The 20,141-nt window shown below is 49.2% G+C and overlaps 1 protein-coding gene across 1 annotated transcript in view; it reads right to left on the bottom strand.

Moving 5' to 3' along the window:
- Positions 1-20,141, bottom strand: part of PLEKHH1 (pleckstrin homology, MyTH4 and FERM domain containing H1) — a 52,480-nt gene that overhangs the window by 19,024 nt on the left and 13,315 nt on the right. Inside the window, exons 3-9 of the mRNA XM_029238281.1 lie at positions 13,021-13,083; positions 11,953-12,102; positions 7,939-8,022; positions 4,459-4,540; positions 3,614-4,335; positions 1,451-1,529; positions 707-798 (exon numbers count right to left, since the gene is read on the bottom strand). Of these exons, the coding sequence (XP_029094114.1) occupies positions 707-798; positions 1,451-1,529; positions 3,614-4,335; positions 4,459-4,540; positions 7,939-8,022; positions 11,953-12,102; positions 13,021-13,083 (1,272 nt within the window). The remainder of the gene's footprint in view (positions 1-706; positions 799-1,450; positions 1,530-3,613; positions 4,336-4,458; positions 4,541-7,938; positions 8,023-11,952; positions 12,103-13,020; positions 13,084-20,141) is intronic.

Below are 20,141 nucleotides of genomic sequence, written 5' to 3'. Positions count from 1 at the left end.
CTGATTCACATTTTTGTAAATGTAGAATTTTTCTAATGGAAACCTAATAAAGATATTGAATCACTGTGTTGTGCTCCAGGAACTAACGTAGTGCTGTAGGTCAGTTACACTCAAAAACAAAGAAACAGACTCAGAGAAAAAGAGATCAGATCTGTGGTTACTGAGGTAGGGGAGGAGGGGGATTGGATAAAGGTGGTCAAAAGGTACAAGCTTCTAGTTATAACATAAGTCCTAGGTATGTGATGCAGAATATGATAAATCTAACTAACACTGTTGCATGTTAATAGATGAAAGTTGTTACGAGTAAATCCTAAGAGTTCTCATCACAAGGAAAAGGTATTTTTCTATTTCTTGAATTTTCTATCTCTATGAGATGCTGGATGTTCACTAAACTTACTGTGGTAATCGTTTCATGATGTATGTAAGTCAAATCATTATACTGCACACCTTAAACTTATGCAGTGCTGTATGTGAATTATATCTCAATAAAATAGGAAGAAAAAATTTAAAAATAAAGAGTTTTTTAAAAAACCTAATAAAGATGAACAAAATAAATAGATATATGGGGGGCTGAGCACCCTGCCCAGAGTTACGTGTGCGCAGACGCCTGCCCCTGGAGACCCACACCAGCCACTGCCTGCCGACACGGTGGTGGGGCAGTGGGTGCTGGGTGGGGACACCCCGTCCTCGGACAGCAGCTTCTTACCCCCTTCAAGGCTGTGTAGACCGGCACGGTGACGTTCTTGCAGACCAGGCCAGAGAAAGGCCCAGGGGATGCAAGGGCTGGAGGGCTTGAGGCTGGAGGGGCGGGAAAGAGGGAGGAGACTCACTCAGGTGGCAAAACCCAGGAAGCGGGGCGGGAGAGGCAGACATGAGCAGAGCGAGGAGGAGAGAGATCTGTGCAGACAGCATTCCCTGAAACAGCACTCCGGAGACAGACCGGGGGACAGGTCTCAGGACGAGGGCCAAGGTCTTCTGCAGCCCCACTCTTGCCAAGGTGAATTACAAGCCGTGTGACTATGGGGCACTCGCGTCACTGTGGGGACTGGGCGGCCGGCGACTCAGGAGCCGCACTCAGGTGGGGATGCGGCTCCTTCAGGGGGTTATCTAAATCAAGGCACCGGGGGCTCCTCGGCCATAGCCCTTGCACTGCAGAAGGGAAGCTGGTGCAGGTGGGCAGCCAGGCTGGAGTGCCCTGCCTCCAAAGTCCCTTCCAGCTCTGTAATTGGCTACAGCTCTGTTCCCGCCCACTCCCACCCACAGGCAGGTGATCTGAACCTGTGCAGCTTCCCTCTCTCTCCAAGGGAGCCGGGGCCACGTGCTTTCACCTGAACCTCACCTGCTGTGGGAGGGAATGGGCTGCAGGTGACCTGGCCCTGGGTGTTTCTCCGAGTCTTCTCCTCCCCGCACGCCCACCCTGCCCACCACGGGCAGCTCACTTGGGACTCACCGCAGCAGGTGGCATTACTTCTAGCAGACACTTCGGATAGCCGCATGCCTGACGTGGCCACAGCGTAGATCCGGCTCTCCTGGAACGGGAGGTCACAAGGGGTCAGGGTTCACCACCCCCGTGTCCACACCGGCCTCTGGCTTTGGAGGCGGGCAGACCTGGGTCCACATCCACGCTTAGCCAGTGACCGGCGGGGGCATCTGGGACAAGTTAACATCATTTCTGGACCTAAGATGGGGGTAATAATACTCACCTTTCAGGCTGTTGTGACAATCAAATGAAATTATTAACATAAACATCTAACACCGAGAGCATGGTCAGTGCCCTGCAGGCGATATTTATTCCCTCTCTTGCTGCCACCCCTCCCTTGGGGCAAGGAAGTTTAGGAGGAGAGGGAACTGGGACCTGTTTTCTCTGAATCTTCCCCATCTTACAGCCCTTGAAGTTGGGGGGTTGGTAATGAGGACGTCCGAGCCCCATGGCAAGGATGTGCGTGCCCTTTTGTTTGGAAGCCAGTTGTTTGGAAACTGGGACACATTTTTTTCCTACAGTAACAATGCCACATCATGGTTAGGCTTCAGGCTTAAAGTCCTGGCTCACCCAGACCCCTGAACCCTGCCGTAGAAGACACATCAATGGGAACTCCCACCCTCAACTCTTCCCTTGCCCCTCGGGGTCCCCTGGGTCTGAAGCAGGCCCACAGGCCTGGGCAGCTTTTCTTAGGTTTGGATCACTCCCAAACAACCCAGAGGCCCCACCTATCCTCCTCCATATCTCTTTTTCACTCAAGGTAAAGGGAAAACAAAGGCCTCTTCAGGTGAGAGGTGAGTCACAAGGACCGGGGAAGCCCTGCCCAGCTCAAGGAGGTAGCTGGGCTAGGCTGGGGCAGGAAGGAAGGTGGATGCTATCCGGGTCACCCCAGAGGGGAGCAGCAGTGCTGGGGCACCTGGGGGAGAGAGGGAGGGGCTGGCGAGGGCTGGGATGAGAGCCGGAGGTGACTGGAGGCAAGGGAAGGGAAGAGATGGGAGGCAGCAAGGAGGAATTTTGGGGGAGGGGCAGGCACTGGGCTGGGGCAGGGAATTCCGTGCTTATGTAGGGCAGATAAATTGGGTCCATGTGGTAAAATTAGCCATAAAAACGATTATTCCTGTCAGTAGTGGTAGTGGAATTCAACCACGGACAGGCCTCTAACTTCACAGAGAGAATGAAAAGTGTGAAGCTTGAGGGGTTTAGGTTCGACAAATGTAGGAGTGTTTTACAAAAGGTTATCTAATGCCTAACTCACACGGTTGTTTTGAGGATCAACAAAGGAACTCTAACTCAGCAAGTAAGTCCATTTGACTCCCTCAGACTGAGAAATGTCCTTCTCCCAATTCTCAGTCTTGATCTTCCCCACATGGCTACTGCCCAGCTGGTCCCACCTAAGAAGAGAGGTTGGGTTCTCGGGCCACTGTGGTTCCCTAAGGTAACAAGAGCGATCCTGTCTCGGGGACGGGAAGGACCTGAGCCCTCTTGCCACATCCCTTGCCGAATGCTCCCTCACTGCCTGCCTCTGCTTTAGGATTTCAGAGCATCTGGATTTACAAGACAACAAGGAACAAGAGGAGGGATGATTCTGAAAGTGTTCCACCCTGGCCTGGCCCTTGCCGTTTCCAACAGCCTCTCCACGTATTGTGAGCCACTGCTGCAACTACTCACCAAATACGTATTAACACACTTAATCCTCAGGGCAACCCTCTAAAGCAGGTACTATTATCCCCATTTTACAGAGAGGGAAATTGAGGCACAGAGGTTTAGCAGCTTGCCCCGGCTCACACAGTTTGATCTTGGGACCTCCTGGTTTGACCCTGGGACCCGTGCTCTTAGCCACCACACTGTACCTCCACGGAGAGTCAGGAAGACTACACGAGAAAATGGGCACCGAGCACCCAGCTTGGCTGTGGCCCGCGGTGAGCGCCTGCTCAGGAAACAGCCGGCCAACGTCCAATCGGAAATCCTGGCTCCACCCCTTATGGGCGGAGTAGTCTGGACAGGCCCCGGGGTACCCACCGCCCAGAGGGGGTGAGGGTGACAGCCTCGTCCCACGCTCAGCACATGGCTGTGCCCCACAGCGTTCGCACCATCAGCCCGGCCCCTCTGTCCTGTCCCCAGGGGGCCTCTTACCCAGGATGGAAACCGGTGCAGGGGGGGTGTAGGTGGTTTGTTCCCCAAATCCACTTCCTCCATCTTCCCCGCTGGGGGTTGCTCGTCCATCTCCATCTTCTCCGGTTCCTCCCGGAGCTCAGGTCCAGCCTCCACCTTGGGAAGGCTGGAGGAGTGGAGGGCTGAGAGTGTCCCAATCTCAATGCTCACCACATGGTCGAAGTGCGCAGGGCCCGCCTGGGGCTGGCTGTGGTGCCGCTTGGCCAGCTCGATGCTGTCCCGGTGGGTGCTGGGAGCCCGCACCTTCGGCAGAGTCAGGCTGCAGCCGGGGCCACCTTCCCTGGCAGAGGTCTTTGTCCTGGGGAGCGTCCCTCCCTGAGCAGTGACCAGGCCTTCACCCCAGGAAGCCAAACCATGCCTGGGGGTGCAAGGCTTCAGGCACAGCTGGTCAGGAGAGCCCTGTCCTCCCAGATGAAGTGGAAGGGTCTTGGCCTCTGATGTTTCTCCAGGGTGGACCATACTGGAACTACAATCCTCCAAGGGGCTTCCTGCTTTAGGAACAGAGTCCTTGCTCTGCAGAGCACCTGGAGAAGGTACGGGCATAGCTGCCTTCAGGGCACCCTGGGCCTGAGCACCACCGTCCTGCCCCACTGGCTGGGCTCCTGGTCCTGCAGGGACAGAATCCTGCTCTTTGGTTCCCTGGGGGGCCACCAGCAGCTTCCCCGAAGGTGCCATCTGAAGAGCTGTGGTTGGGACAAAAATAGGCATGTTAAGAGCTCCCTCAATTCAGCCCCACGCACACGCACACACACACAGACACACACACACCCCACTCCCCCAACTCCCGCACATGCTGGCCCGCTCACCTTCTAGTGCACGTTGAAGGGCTCCCACCTGCTCCACCAGGTGCTGATTACAGGTTTTCAGGTGCTGATTCTCCATCTCAAGCTAGACAAAAAGAAAAGTGAAGATTGAGAATAAATACTCAGCCTACACATTCAGACATATAATTCAAAATAAGATTAAAATCCTTCTTAAAGATCAAATCTACACAAAAGAACCCGTGGTGCCCCCCAATCCACTGCCGACTCTCCTGGGAGCCCTGACCTCCTCCTTCTCTCTGCGCTACCTGGTTGTAGATGGGAAAGAATTCCATTTGGCGGCCCCTGTGCTTTCTTTTCTAGGTTTTTGGGGGTTTATTTTAATAAATTTTATTTATTTATTTTTGGCTACATTGGGTCTTCGTTGCTGCCCACGGGCTTTCTCTAATTGTGGTGAGCAGGGGCTACTCTTTGTTGCGGTGCATGGGCTTCTCATTGCAGTGGCTTCTCTTGTTGTGGAGCATGGGCTCTAGACACGCAGGCTTCAGTAGTTGTGGCATGTGGGCTCAGTAGTTGTGGCTCACGGGCTCTAGAGTGCAGCCTCAGTAGTTGTGGTGCACGGGCTTAGTTGCTCCGCGGCACATGCGATCTTCCCAGATCAGGGCTCGAACCCGTGTCCCCTGCATTGGAAGGTGGGTTCTTAACCACTGTGCCACCAGGGAAGTCCTGCTTTTCTATGTATCTTTAACCTTTTAAAAAAATGGTGAAATATAACACACAAAAAACTGCATTCTACACCAATGAACAGCTTAACAAATGATTCTGAAATGATTACTCATGTGACCGCCACCCAGGTTAAGAAAGAGGAATTTGCCAACACTCCAGACATCCCGGACTTGTCCTTTCCCAATCACGTGATCTGCCTCCCCACTAAGGCGACAACTCTTCTGAGTCTATGAGATTCATTTCCTTGCTTTCTGTGTTTTACCATCTAAGTATGCACCCTACACACATTAGTGTAGTTGTGCCCATTAGGACTTTATATAGATGGAATTATTCAAGATGTACTTCTGTATCTGGCTTCTTCTGCTCAACATCCTATCCATGAGATCCAGCCTCAGGGTGGCTGCATTTTCTTTGAAATGAAAGCCAACACACTTCTTTTTGTTGTTGTTTATAACACAAAAATTTTATTTCCTTGCTTATATTTTATATCATATGTATTCTACTCAGTTTCACACGCTTTATTTATACTGGATCCAGGATGAAGGAGAAAACCCTATCTCCTGGAAAAAGGAAAAGGACAATAATAAATTCATGTGATTGTTCTTTTCTTTTTTTTTAAACTTCTTTTTCCTTCTTTGGCTGCATTTGGTCTTCGTTGCTGTGCACAGGCTTTCTCTAGTTGCAGTAAGCGAGAGCTACTCTTCCTTGGGGTGCGTAGGCTTCTCATTGTGGTGGCTTCTCTCGTTGTGGAGCACAGGCTCTAGGCGCACAGGCTCAGTAGTTGTGGCACACGGGCTTAGTTGCTCCGTGGCATGTGGGATCGGATCTTCCTGGACTAGGGCTCAAACCCGTGTCCCCTGCATTGGCAGGTGGACTCTTAACTGTGGTGCCACCAGGGAAGTCTCCATGTTGGCAGGTGGATTCTTAACTATGGTGCCACCAGGGAAGTCCCCATGTGATTGTTCTTGAAGTTTCTAATTGAATATAGCTTACATATATGTCTAGATCGAGTCATATAAACAAGCATAAAGTCCATGATCTGCAGAAGCATATTCCTTCCTCAGGGAGGCATAGCAAATCTTATGGCAAGGGGCAGGGATATATTATCCTTCTACTGGAAAGGAGTCGGGAACAATATACAACCTATAAAAATTACTTTTATCACAGTAGCAACTTGCTTGTATTTTTTTTTTTGTCTCAGTTTACTAACTGATAAATTGAAGATGGCAGTAATCATTCCACAAAGTTGTCATTGAGAGTAAATCAGTATCTATGTTTAAAATGCCTGCCTTAGAACTTGATGCATTGCAAGCGTTTAACAAATACTGGTTAATTACATTCTTCTTTTCCAATTATTCTAATGAATTTATCCTGGGCTCTAGGACCCAGATTTTTCATTGTTTGATGTTTTATTCTCACCATATCATTTCACTAAGTCATAATCCACAGGCCCTTAATTCCTCGTTATTTTCCCCGACAAAACATACTTTTTTTTCTTGTTTCAACCTTTGATAAAAGTAACTTTGACCTCTTATTCACCTAGGAGCAAAAAATAACTGTTCTTAAAAAAAAATAAAAATAAAAAATAAAAAAATAAATTAAATAAAATAAAAAAGGGCTTCCCTGGTGGCGTAGTGGTTGAGAGTCCGCCTGCCAATGCAGGGGACATGGGTTCGTGCCCCGGTCCAGGAAGATCCCACATGCCGCGGAGCGGCGGGGTCTGTGAGTCATGGCCACTGAGCCTGCGTGTCCGGAGCTTGTGCTCCGCAACGGGAGAGGCCACAACAGTGAGAGGCCCGTGTACCGCAAAACAAACAAAAACAAAAAACAAAAAAAACTGTTCTTCCATTGTCTCCAGCCGATATGCCAGGTCCTGTTAATAGGCTGTCTAGTACCCATTCTCATTGGAAAGCCAACACACTTTCATTGAGCTTTTAGCAGGAGATCAGGGCGGTGGAAGATGCAGGTTATAGGCATCAGCTCTGTCCCCAAGGGCTTGTAGTCTAGCAGGTGACCTGAGATGTGTGTCCACAGAAAGGACAGGAGGCAAAATGAGCCGCTACCCCCTGCAGGTGTGAGCCACTTGTGTCAGGAGTGAGTGTTCACCCTTCTCCAAACTTCAATTCCCCTTTCTTCTGTTTAGAAGGAGGTCGTTTTTTGGTTTTTTGCTGGCAGCGCTGTAGCTACTAGTCCTGAGTTTCCTAAATAAAGCTGCCCCAAGTGATGAGCTATGAAAACGGATGGACAGAGGTGGAAAGTGGAATAGAGGTTACCAGGGACTGGGGGGAGAGACAATGGGGAGTTAGTGTTTAATGGGGATGGAGTTTGTTTGGGGTGGGAAAAGTTTTGGAGGTAGTGGTGATAGGTACACAACACTGTGAATGTACTTAATGCCACTGCATTGTACACTTCAAAAACAGCTCAAATGGTATATTTTATGTATATTTGAGCACCAAAAAAAAAAAAAAAAAGTTAAAAAGAATGGAGAGGACAGAGGGTGGACGGTAAGGACTGTGTGTGCTTCTCAGAAGGAAACTGATGGGACTCCTCAGAAGTGAGACTCATTCCTTCTCCCCAGACACAAAGCAAACCAGGAGCTCTAGGGAAACCCAACTCTGACAACAGGAAGGGAAAAGTGAAGTGAAGTGTCTCAGCGTTTAAGCTGAATGAGAGACAAGCGGTTAACAAAATGAAAAGCAGGCAAGGCCCCATAAACAGGTAGAGGCAGAAAAACGCGGAGGGACAGGAGCAACCCCACGCAGGTCCCTCGCAGGCTTCCCAAGATAAGCTCTCACTCACCTCTGCTAACTTCAGTGTCACCCATTCCTTGATCTTTGCAGCTTTTTCTTGAACGATTTTTGCTTCCTCAGCTCTCATCTTCTTCTGCAAGAGAGAGAGGGCCTTTAGTTCATCACGGTGGTCACCGTTTTAGTGAATAATTGGAGGTGGGAGGCCCTGAGAATAAATATTAAGGGACTGGATGGAGGTCGGCCGATAGGAAAAAATACATTCATTTATGAATTCTTAGAAAATATTCTTAAAGTGGGAAAGGCCTTCCTAAGCATAATACAAATCCCAAATAGCCAAGAAAGAAAAGACTAATAAATCTATATCATCTCTATAAATTACTATATGACCAAAAAAAAAAATGCCCTTAAACAAAATGAAAAGACCAACTGGGAGATGTTTTGCAACACAAATGACTTACATACAAAAGGGATAATTTGAAATGAACAAACCAATAAATATATGCAAAAGATATAAATAGGAAATCAACAGCAAATAAAGGGAAAGAAACCCATGAAAAGCTGTGCAATCTTTATTATTATTTTTAAAATGCAAATAAAAGTGACACATCATTTTCCTCTACCAGACTAACACAATTTAAAAGTTTGATATAACCCTAAATTGTCAAGGGTGTTGGAAAACAGCCCACCTCATACAAATTGGCAAAGCCTTTTTGGGGAAAAACTTGATAATATTTGTCAACATTTTAAATGTCCATACCACTGATCTAACAAACCCACTGCTTAGGAATCATTAATTGCATTATTATTTGATAAAGCAACAAAAACAAAAAACTCAAAACTGGAAATAACCTAAGAGTCCACAAATAAGGGCTTGGCTAAATAAACAAAATGAAAATGGAACACTGCTCTGATACACAGGAAGTGGTCACAATGAACAGTGGTTAGTGGTGAGGGATGAAAATGAAGGATGGGGACGGAGGAAAAATGTCATTTTATACCCTTTTGGTCTTTCTGTATTTTTTTACTATAAGCATGTATTACCTTTACAGTTAAAAAATAAAAAATAAAGGTAAGTTAGCACATGAGTACAATTCCCTCAAAACAATCAACAGTATACAGTGATCCCTCGGTATCTACAGGGGTATTGGTTTCAGGACGCCCAGCAGATACCAAGATCTGCAGATGCTCAAGTTCATTATATTGATATAACAGGGTGAAGCACAGTCGGCCCTCCCTATTGGTGGGTTCGGCATCTGCAGATTCCACCAACCACGGACCTAATTCTGCGGATATGGAGGGCTGACTGTCCTATGCCCTTTTATATAATGGACCTGAGCATCCACGGATCTTGGTATCTGTGGGGTGTCCTGGAACCAATCCCCTGTGGATACCGAGTGACCGCTGTAAAATGACTCAAAAGCAAGGTTTGTATCTGAAGAATAGCAGCCTAGGAGGGAAGAAAATACAGGCTTTGGGGATTTGGCTCTGCCTCTGAGGCTTATTTGCTGTGGGGCACTGGGAAGGCCACATCAGCCTCTGGTGATGGCATCTCTAAAATGGGCGAAGATACATCTCCCCTCTGGACCATCTTGAGGATGAAGGGACAGGAAGTGCACCGCACAGTGCCTGAGGCACAGGTAATCAACAAGTTCTAGAACGAGTACTAGTTCCCTGCTCTAAAAAGCATGGAGGGACTTTGCTGGTGGCACAGTGGTTAAGAATCCGCCTGCCAATGCAGGGGACATGGGTTCCAGCCCTGGTCCAGGAAGATCCCACATGCCGTGGAGCAACTACGCCCGTGCACCGCAACTACTGAGCCTGTGCTCTAGAGCCTGCAAGCCACAACTATTGAGCCCGCATGCCACAACTACTGAAGCCTGTGCACCTAGAGCCCGTGCTCCGCAACAGGAGAGGCCACCACAATGAGAAGCCTGTGCACCGCAACAAAGAGTAGCCCCCACTCGCTGCAACTAGAGAAAGCCTGCCCGCAGCAGCAAAGACCCAAGGCAGCCATAAATAAATAAATAAATTTGTTTAAAAATAAATAAATAAAAAGCATGGAGACAACTGGTGTACTCTCAGTTGTTTAGAGACCAGCAGTAACGACTTTGGTTACACTTCTAGGGAAAAACTGCCTCGATGTTGTAAGATGATGGACATAAGCTCCAAACAAGGGAGTCTGTGGAAATGAGATGGGCATATGGAAATGTCTGACTCAGTATTTGAGAGCTGGCGAACCGGTAAGGTTATCTAGGGGTTTGCGGACGGGCCACAGGCCAAATCCAGCCTTCCACCTGGTCCCTCCCTGAATAGCCCTGCCCATTCATTTCTGTATTGTCTAAGGCCACTTCCAGGCTACAGCAGCAGGGTTGGCTAGCTGCAACAGAGACCACGTGGCCTGCAAAGCCAAAAATATTTACTACCTGGACCTTGGCAAAAACAGTCTGCTGACCCCTGACCTAGTTTGATACCCTGATATTTATGTGGCTGTGGAAACTGAGGCCCAGAGGGTGAAATGACTTGCCTCTGTCAGTTTGTGCCATGGCTGGGGCTAAAACCAGGTCTACTGACTTGCAAAACAGCATTCTCTCTCTTCTCTCTCCTATTATTATTGTAAAATGATTTTTTTTCCTGACCTAAGTAAGCTTTAGCAGGAATCATTTTGCCCACCAGTTCCCAGGTGCTGCCACTTCTAACTATGAACCACTTAACAGAGAAGATAGTTATCTAAAATCAATGGGAGGGCTTCCCTGGTGGCGCAGTGGTTAAGAATCTGCCTGCCAATGCAGGCAACACGGGTTCGAGCCCTGGTCCAGGAAGATCCCACATGCCACGGAGCAACTAAGCCTGTGCACCGCAATGGCTGAGCCTGTGCTCTAGAGCCCGCGAGCCACAACTACTGAGCCTGAACGTCTAGAGTCCGTGCTCTGCAACAAGTGAAGCCACCGCAATGAGAAGCCCGCACACCACAACAAAGGGTAGCCCCCGCTCGCTGCAACTAGAGGAAGCCCACGTGCAGCAATGAAGACTCAATGCAGCCAAAAATAAAAATAAATAAATTAAAAATAAAATAAAATCAATAGGAAATTGATGAGAGATTCCATGTGTCAACATTCTACTGATATTTTCCCATGATTTTTCAGGAACACATGGTGCCCCACACATTGTGGGAGGTACGTCCCACAAAGGAAATGTTCAGTGACTGTTGATGAATGATTACGAATGTGCCTATGATAGTGGGAAGGCACCAGCAGGATTAGCTGGGACCTCCATGGAGAGTACACATGTGGAAAATTGCAAGTTGGCCATGCTGTGAGGTTTTCTGTTGGAAACAATGGAGCTCTGGCACCAGGGAAAAGCTGGGTAGGTAAGCCCAATGGCAGAGGGAAGGGACAGAATTAGGATGAAGTTAATGGGATCGTGAAGGGGAAGCTGGGCCTAGGGGACTGGCAGGGGGGTGTTCCAGATGTCCTCTCCAGAACAAAGATGCTGACTGTGGCTGGAATACTGGGCAGTGGCCTCTCCTGGGCTCCTGTGCGCTTTTCAGAGGAGGTGGCAACTTTGGTCTCTGTCTACTCAGGTTCATTGAGAAACTTTGGCTGAGCAGTTGACCAAGGCTGATGGTCCAGCTCTGTGCTGCTCTGCTACTACGTGTCCCACAGGTTGGCAGGGCACAAGACCAGGGTGGAAAAGGAAAAGCTCTCATTACCAAACACCGACCTCAGGTCTGATACTGTACCCAGGTTCCCTGAGTTCATTCTGCCGACAGCCCTATGACGTACTATAACCCCCATTTTACAGATGCGTAAAATGAGAATCAGCGACTTAAGTAATTTGCTCACTGGTGCTAAAGGGGGGTTCAACCCAGATGAGTCAGCCTCCAAGGTCCCTTTCCCACCACATCCCCTGCCTGGCTCTTCACGCACCTTCCAATACATCTCCACGAGAAAGAACAGTCTCGTGAGGGAGAGAGTCCCCACCACCGGCGGCCCAAGCAGAGGGGCTCTGCTCAAGGAGCCGTGGGCAGCTGGTGCAGGCGCTGCAGGGGGGCACTGGCACTTACCTGCTTCTCCAACTGTGCCTCCAGCCGGCCGATGAGTTCGTCTTTGCCCTGCATGGCATTCAGCAATTCTTGGTACTTCCGGTGCAGGCTGCCTGCTGAGCCCATATTCTTCAGATTGGACAATTTCACCTTCTCTTCCATCACACCCACCTGAAAAGTACCAATCGTCTCATAGGGTTGGGGTACGGTGTGTGAAGTGGCCTCCAGCATGGGATGGGATGGGATGGGATGGGATGCTTCCTGATACCCCAATCTGTGACTCTCATGCAGAGCCCGTACCCAGGGCAGTTGGGGCCAATTAATTCAATGACCACTTATTAAGCCTCATCTGGGCAAAAGAAGGAATTGACAAGGAAGGAATAGCAGGGTGTAGGGCCATCTAACTCTGGGGACCCCAGTAGGGACAAGCTGGGCAGGTCAAACAGCCCTGGAGAGGAGATGCTCCAGCTTCACTGTGGCAGAGACATATGCTGCCCACTGAATGTCCGTGAACTTCCCGATACTTTCCAGCCCTCTTGGAGTTAGATGGCCATGGAATTCACTGCAGCCAATGGGCCTGAGTGGAATGACTCAGTCATTTCTGGGCTGAAGTATTTAAGAGCTGGCGCACAAGGATCCAGCTCTCTTTCCCTGCCATGGCAACCAAGGAGGCTGCATGTTCTAGCTGGTTCCGCTGGAAGATGGGCAGCTCCATTACCTTGGACCCCTGAATCACCGTGCGAAGCAGAATCCCTGGCTAACCCTCAATGGAGAGGTACCATGAGTGAGAACTAAATGTGATAAACTGCAGACACGTCAGACTTCATTGGTTACTCAGCATAACCTAGCCTATTTGAACTAAGCCACTCACCTGCTCACTGCACTGAACCTTACCCGAAGATTCCTTCATGCCCACAGAAAGCCCCAGGCACCTTCATTTGTTCAGAAGGTCTAACACATGACTGCTGGCTTTCCTCGTCCCTGTAAGAGGCTTATCGGTGTGACGTGTCCATGTGTGTCCATGGAAAGGGTCAGGAAAGGCCAATTGTCATTTCTGCTGCACACTCCTGCCATCCCCTCCCCGGTTACCTGGGTCTCCGCGTCCTCTGCTCTCTGCTCTGCCTCCAGCAGCCTCTGCTCCAGCTCCTGCATCTGCTCAACCAGAGAGGAAGGGGAGATCTAGGTGTAGTGTCCCTACTGTGAACATGGCATCAAGGCGATGCATGTGAATTGTGCAGATGCTACACGCAGGCCGGGCTCAAACTGCCCATCTCGAGGGGCTCAAGGATGTCAGGGTAAAGATTGCCATGGCAGCCCTCGGCTCCCTTATCCTGAATTTCTTGGGCAGGTGAAGAGCCTAGAGCTGCTGTCCTCTCTGCTGAGTGAGGAAAAGCCTAGGTCTTTCTCCCTGTGTGGGGCACCCGGGGAGGGGGGGAGTACCACCATCATTCTTCCTGAGGCATCCTCACCCTCACTCTTGTTTTCAGGCTCCTCTCCCAGACCTCTCTCTCCTCTCAGCACTGGACTGCAGGCAGTGCCCTGCCACGTGCCTGGCATGGAACGTGCTCCCATGTGAGCCCCCATCATGTCGGATATTCCTTCCTCCTCCAGAATGGCTCCCTGGCTGGGGACAAATACTTCCTCCCCTTCTTTCAAGGATGCCTCTGATGCAAATGGCATTCACAGGTATCACCTTATTTGACTTCTTTAATCTTAAGCACATTAAAAAAAAAAATTCTATCTAGCTACCAGTCTGGAATCGTATGCCAACTGGCCCAAGGAAAGGGACCAATGTTCTCATACACAGAGCCTCATCAGGGACCAGATCTAAGGTGAAGCCTAAGGAGCAGCTCACCAGCCCACGGCCCACACGGCATCTCTGCAGCTTCGTGAGCTCACAGCCCGTTGAGTGAAGTGTGAGCTGGATTTCAGCTCCCACCCTCCCCCTGGTCAGGGCTCAGAGTGCACTGCCAAAACCTTACACCATCACACAAAAGTCCTGCGGAAGCAGGGCAGAGTCATACATTCCACTCTCCTACCAAACGCCATGGGCCACAGCCTAGTCAGGCAACTGCTTCCTTCCCCGCCCTGCCTTGCCCCAGGGCAACAGGTATGCAGGAAAAATACACTAGAGGCATAAACTCCCAGCCTTGTCCTCCGTGAGGCTGTACAGGCCTTGCTTGCCAAGATCCAGTCCAGCCCTCGCCCACCTTATCTCTGCAGATTTGGCCTTTTCTCTGGCTACTCAACCTCTCCCTTTGGCCTGGACCCTGGCTTGATATTTACCAGTGAACTGAGCAATTAATTTTTTCTCTTTCCCAACCTCTCATCTGCTCAGCTGAAATGCTGCTTTCCCTCCTTGATTAAAAGATGAAAGAGAAGGAGCCCTCCAGCCTGGTGCTGGACAGTGAAAGGAGGGTTACCCGGGAGCAGTTCATGTTTGAGAACCTGGGGAAACTCTGTTCTCAGGGCTGCCTTCCCTCATCTGTTTTTTTCCTCCTTGGGGTTGGGGAGAGACAGATGTTTTCAGTACACAGTCCCTCTGAAAGGACTGAGGATCCCAAATAAAACTCAAGATTTACAACCCATGCGACAAAAATGCCCCCTGGGCTCCCAATAGACAGGACCATCTTTGACAGGCATTCCTGTACTCAGGCTTTTTTGCTGTATGCGGGCCTCTCACTGTTGTGGCCTCTCCCACTGCGGAGCACAGGCTCCGGACGCGCAGGCTCAGCGGCCATGGCTCACGGGCCCAGCCGCTCCGCAGCATGTGGGATCTTCCCGGACCGGGGCACGAACCAGTGTCTCCTGCATCGGCAGGCAGACTCTCAACTACTGAGCCACCAGGGAAGCCCCATGATGGAACCTCTTGACTCAAGCCTGAGAGAGTGGGTTGGTTCTGGCCAGACTCAGACGTCAATTACAGCCAGACGGCCTTTCCAAGATCACACAGTCCTTGGCCCTTTGTAGCTATGGGGGAGGTAACAGCATAGAATAAACCAATATTATGGTTATAGGGGTGGCTTCCTAGCACAAAAAAAAATTCTACTTGGTGGCGGGGCTGGGGGGAGTGGTTGACACATAACCCATGACCAGGTTAGTACTATATAACCCTTCCCCCTTGGGCACCAGACTCGACTCTCTCCCCCCAGGAGCGAATCAGGTTCTCTCTCCCCAGGAATCTGAAATGTGGGATTAAGAGGCCAGAGATAGGGCTTCCCTGGTGGCGCAGTGGTTGAGAGTCCGCCTGCCGATGCAGGGGACACGGGTGCGTGTCCTGGTCCGGGAAGATCCCACATGCCGCGGAACGGCTGGGCCCGTGAGCCATGGCCGCTGAGCCTGCGCGTCCGGAGCCTGTGCTCCACAATGGGAGAGGCCACAACAGTGAGAGGCCCGTGTACCGCAAAAAAAAAAGAGGCCAGAGATGAGAGCCAGGGGGCTGCACCGGAGAATGTGCACAAACTTTACCAAGTCCTGATTATTAGATAGGTTCTTCAGTCCTCTGAGATGTCCCAGGCTCCTCCTAATAAATTCCCTGTTTGCTTAAGCTGGCCAGAGCTGGTGTCTCTGCCCTCATCAGAAACACCCCTAACTAATACAATTACTGGGAGCATTTAATTTTTAAGAATACAATGAAATACTGAATGGGAAGGCTTTGGATTCTTGACAAGTTTCCTAGATTAACCTTCATTAATTTACTTATTTTTAACTTTTTATTTTATTTTGGGGTATAGCCGATTAACAATGCTGTGATAGTTTCAGGTGCACAGCAAAGCAACTCAGCCGTACATACAGAGGTATCCATTCTCCCCCAAACTCCCCTCCCATCCAGGCTGCCACAGAACATTGTGCAGAGTTCCCTGTGCTCTACAGTAGGTCCTTGTTAGAGATTAACCTTCATTTAGATCTGACATCTGCTCTGTAGCTCAGAACACATATGATTTCCATAGGAAACGATCATTCATATTCGTGACTTTACAGATGGAGAAACCGAGGTAGAGGGATGAATAGAATGTATTTGAGTCCTACCTCCCACTTGGGCATTTCCATTTGTGTCAAGAGTGATCAATAACACTGGTCAGAGGCAGAAATCACTCTGTCACTGACAACATGGTGAGTATTTTACGCCCCCAAGATCTTAATATTAGACATATTTTAAGGTATACTATCAGCGAAGCAGATGGAAAGGCGCCCCTCGGAGCCTAGGGTCTCCTCCCAGTCTTGGCCCAACAGACACCTGGTCCTCCTTGCTGCCGACCCTCCAGCCATTCTTATCTTCCGGGCAAGGACACTGGAGACTCAAAGCATTCTGTATTCACCTTTATGCTAGAGTATTCTCTTTTCTCTAAAGCGAATTTCTGAACATTAAAACTATTTGGAACATCTGGAAGTTTTTTAAAAGAGAAGAGTACAATGACCATCTATGTATCCATCACTGGGCTCCAACAATTACCAACATCCTGCCATCCTTGTTTGAAGAGAATATCTTTAACATCATGTTTCCCTCTGTTTTTATGAAAACACATTTTCTTCATTGCCACTGGAACACTCCCAGGGGTGTCTATGCCGGAATATCATGTTTGGGGTTTTCAAACTCTTCTTTTAACCCCAGCATCAACACTTCTCATGATGGCAGATCATTCCTTATGCTCACTTAGAGGGCCACACCTGGACCTCTGAAAAGCTGAGCTACTCGCAGGTCCCCCTTATTTGGGTTCTGTTTCTCCTTTCAGAGGGTTCCCTAGGACCGTGTCCTCAGCTATCCTTTTAGTTTGTGGGTCTGGCTGAGACATCAGCCAAGGCGGTGTCAGGTTTGGGCAGCTGACTTTTAGGCAGGATCTACTTTCACCAGCTGCGACTTAACCTGAGACTCGTAAGCCACCCTAGAACAGGCTGCAGCGATCTGATGAAATGCACTGGGCACCAACCTGGTATTTAATCCCCATGTCCACAGCTCCTTGTTACACTCGGTGACGCTGTGAAATACTGGCCCCAAAGGCAGCAGGCACCCTCTTGCGCTCCCAGCACAGACCTGCGTGCTGAGTGGTGGTCTGAACCCAGAGCCACGCCAGGCTGCGTCTCAGCTATCCCTCTGAAAAGGGTTCAACATCCTTACCACTGCTTTGCACCGGTTGGAGAGAATGGTACAGGTAAGTCTAAGGCTCTGGAGCCCGACTGGCTCCACCACAGTGTGGCTTTAGATAAATTCTTAACCTCTCTTTGCCTCAGTTTCCTCACCACCTCCTAGTATCTACCTCCTAGGACTGCTGTGAAGATCACAGGAGATGCCTCATGTCAAGCTCACGTGTACAACTTGGCACTAACTGAGCAGTTCGCAGCTATAAGCCACTTGTTGGATTTTCATATACAAAGATGGCACTTAGGATCAGGGTCAGCTTGCCTGGGACAGTCCAGTGGTCACCTGTCATCCAGAATAATTAGTAATAGAGCCTTCTTTTCTCTCTCCAAAGTGTCCTGGTTTAGATGATAAATTACCCGGCCATCCTACTTATGATCCATCTACAGAAAGAATGGCTTTAAGTCAGAGGTTGCCAACTATTAGCCTACAGAGCATCACGTAAGACCTACAGTGCTGCGGGCATTGAGGCGACACAGATATAACTAAACAAGGCCACTTGCTATGTGTCCAGCACTGGTTAAAGCACTTTAGGTGTATCAACTCATTTACTCTTCAACGCAATCCTAGAAGGCAGGTCCTATTATTATCCCTGTTGTACAGATAAGGAAACTGACACAGAGGGGTTAGGTAACTTGCCTAACGTCACACAGCTAGGAGGCGGAGCCGGGATTCAAACTCAGGAGGACTGGCTCCGGAGTCTATTATACTCTTAGCCACCGTGCCCCTCACATCCAAATCTCACGTCCCGTGAAAACCCAGATTCCACATGCAATCCCCGATTTCCAGCTTCTCCTGAAAACTCAGGAGATCTGGACACACTAGGATTACCTTTTCTCATGGCAATACCTGGCTTCCTCCTCAGGCTGTAGCACACTGCCCCGAATCCTCACTCATGTAAGTTTAGTTACCTGCAGGCCTTTGAGACTGCAACCCACAGTTTTAGCTGTTAAATGGTTCTAACTCTGTTGTAATCAAAGACAATGATTCTCAACTTTTTGTTTTTTTAGTATCAAATCTTTTGTTCAATTGAAATCATATGCTCATTCCCAAGATAAAACTGGGGGGCCGCCCTGCTGTCTGAGTGCAGAAGAGGCAGGAAAGAAAGGACTCCAAGTCTTGTCTGTGGGTCCACTGCTCCCCACCCCCCCCACCCAGAACCCCCTCTGAGGCTCAAAGGGCTCAAGGCGTCCACTAGAAGGACAGGTGAATGAGCCCAGGGACATGGCCAGGGCAAGAGTTCGTGGCAGTAGATTTCACACCCTCAGGGGCATAAGGATTCACATGGAGCTTGTTACAGATTCCTGGGCCTTGACTATAGAGGTTTTTATTTAGCAGGTCTGAGGCATGGACCCAGGAATGTGCTTGAAAAGAATATCCCAGGTGATCCTGATGCAGGTGGTCTACAGACCACACTCTGAAAAACACTAGATTGGCTGCTGAACACAAAGCAAGCATCCCAGGGCAGAGCCCCTATTGGCACAGGATCCTTCTCGAATGGCTTTATAGGAGTACAAAGCTCTAGCAAGACTATGGTTCCTGAGAAATACTATAGTGGGTCTTATTAAAAATGGGGGTTAGGAGAATAAAAAAATTTCTCTACACACACATACGTATGCACTCATACACAGTGAATAAAAGTTCTAGAAGGCATCTACTCCCAAAGCAAATCGGATCCATCAGCAAGGATATCTTCTAAGGCTGATTCTGTGATGACTTTATGCAGATTTTACTTCCAACTAGTCATGACAGCCCTAGTATTCTCCTTTTATAGTACCTGGCCTTTTCACAAATTCTGAGGTATTTAAGGATATGTTTTTCTGGGCCTTGTGTTCTATCAGCACGTTGTGAAGCTGGTGTCTAAACTGAATCACCGCCTCTGTATAATCCGTGGTCAGAGCGGGGAGAAGCAATAGTCATTGTTCCTTTGTTTAAGTGACTGAACTGAACCATTTATACACTCAAAAAAAAGTCCTGAAGTACAAATTTTTGGTATATAAATATAAAACTGAGTTACTGTATTTCAAAACATTGGTTGGAGAAACTAGTAAGGGATTCTAGAAAAAGAGGAAGTGCACACAGTCCCACCGGAACAGGCTTTGGGAAGACGTGCCTCAGTGAAAACTATTCAAGCTCAAAAATGACGGATGTTTTATTATGTAATGTCTTCTCTTTAATAGATCCACTCAAATCCCTTTTGGAAGCAGAGAGGGAGTAAATAAATCAAAAATTTTAAACTTGTTTTAGTCCTAATATTGATGTCATGTATTCATCATGATACAAAGCTCTTTTGAGGATAGACAGTATACTCCCACTTTTCTGATGGGAAAACTGAGGCACAAGTTTAGCAAGAATGAACAAAGTCCAAGGGACTTTTAATATCCAGCTCGTAGAAGAGCATCAGTTTTTAGATTGATCTGACTACCTCTGTGGCTTCTTCAACCAAGAAGAGCGCTGGGGAAACGGTTCCCAAGAGCAGACAAGATGTGAGCTCTAAGACATGAGCCATTCCCTCAACTTCTGTGCTGGATGGAAAGTGACCCACAGCTCACCTGGCTTCGGAACGGGCGGCCCGGGCAAGGGCACGTCAGACCGTGACAGGTGTCCCAGCGGAAGCAAGGTCTAGGGCTGCCTCTTCTCCTCATCCTTCCTGCCCTCTCTCACCCTTAGGTGAGGGATTATCCTGTCTCGAATGGCAATTCCGCAAGAGGGAGTCAGGTACAAGCAGACTGTGCGGTGGGGAAGGAGGAGGGCTTGCTTCCAAGCCTTAGTGGCCAGTGTGCAGTACCTGATCCCAGGCAGGGCCGGGCCCCTGGGAAACACACAGGCTTGGCCTGCCCTATATGACTGCCTGCAGCGAGTGAGTGGCCATCCGTCATCCAGGTAATGCAATCTCCACGGGCGGCCGGGCGGGCTGTGCGGAACGGCAGAGGTGGAGGGGACAGGCGAGGGCGGGGGCTGCCCAGAGGGACCCAGCTGACCCGGCACACCTGGGTGCAGGTGGGTACTGATGATGACTAACTAGGAAGTTCTGGGAGCAGCAACAGAGACGGGGACCAGGGCCCGGCCCCGG

This window comes from Monodon monoceros, unplaced genomic scaffold (genome assembly GCF_005190385.1).
Source record: "Monodon monoceros isolate NGI ecotype Baffin Bay Population unplaced genomic scaffold, NGI_Narwhal_1 Super_Scaffold_21, whole genome shotgun sequence".
NCBI lineage: Eukaryota > Metazoa > Chordata > Mammalia > Artiodactyla > Monodontidae > Monodon > Monodon monoceros.
The sequence above is the reverse complement of the archived record's forward strand: the minus strand, read 5'-3'. Positions and strand labels throughout refer to the sequence as shown.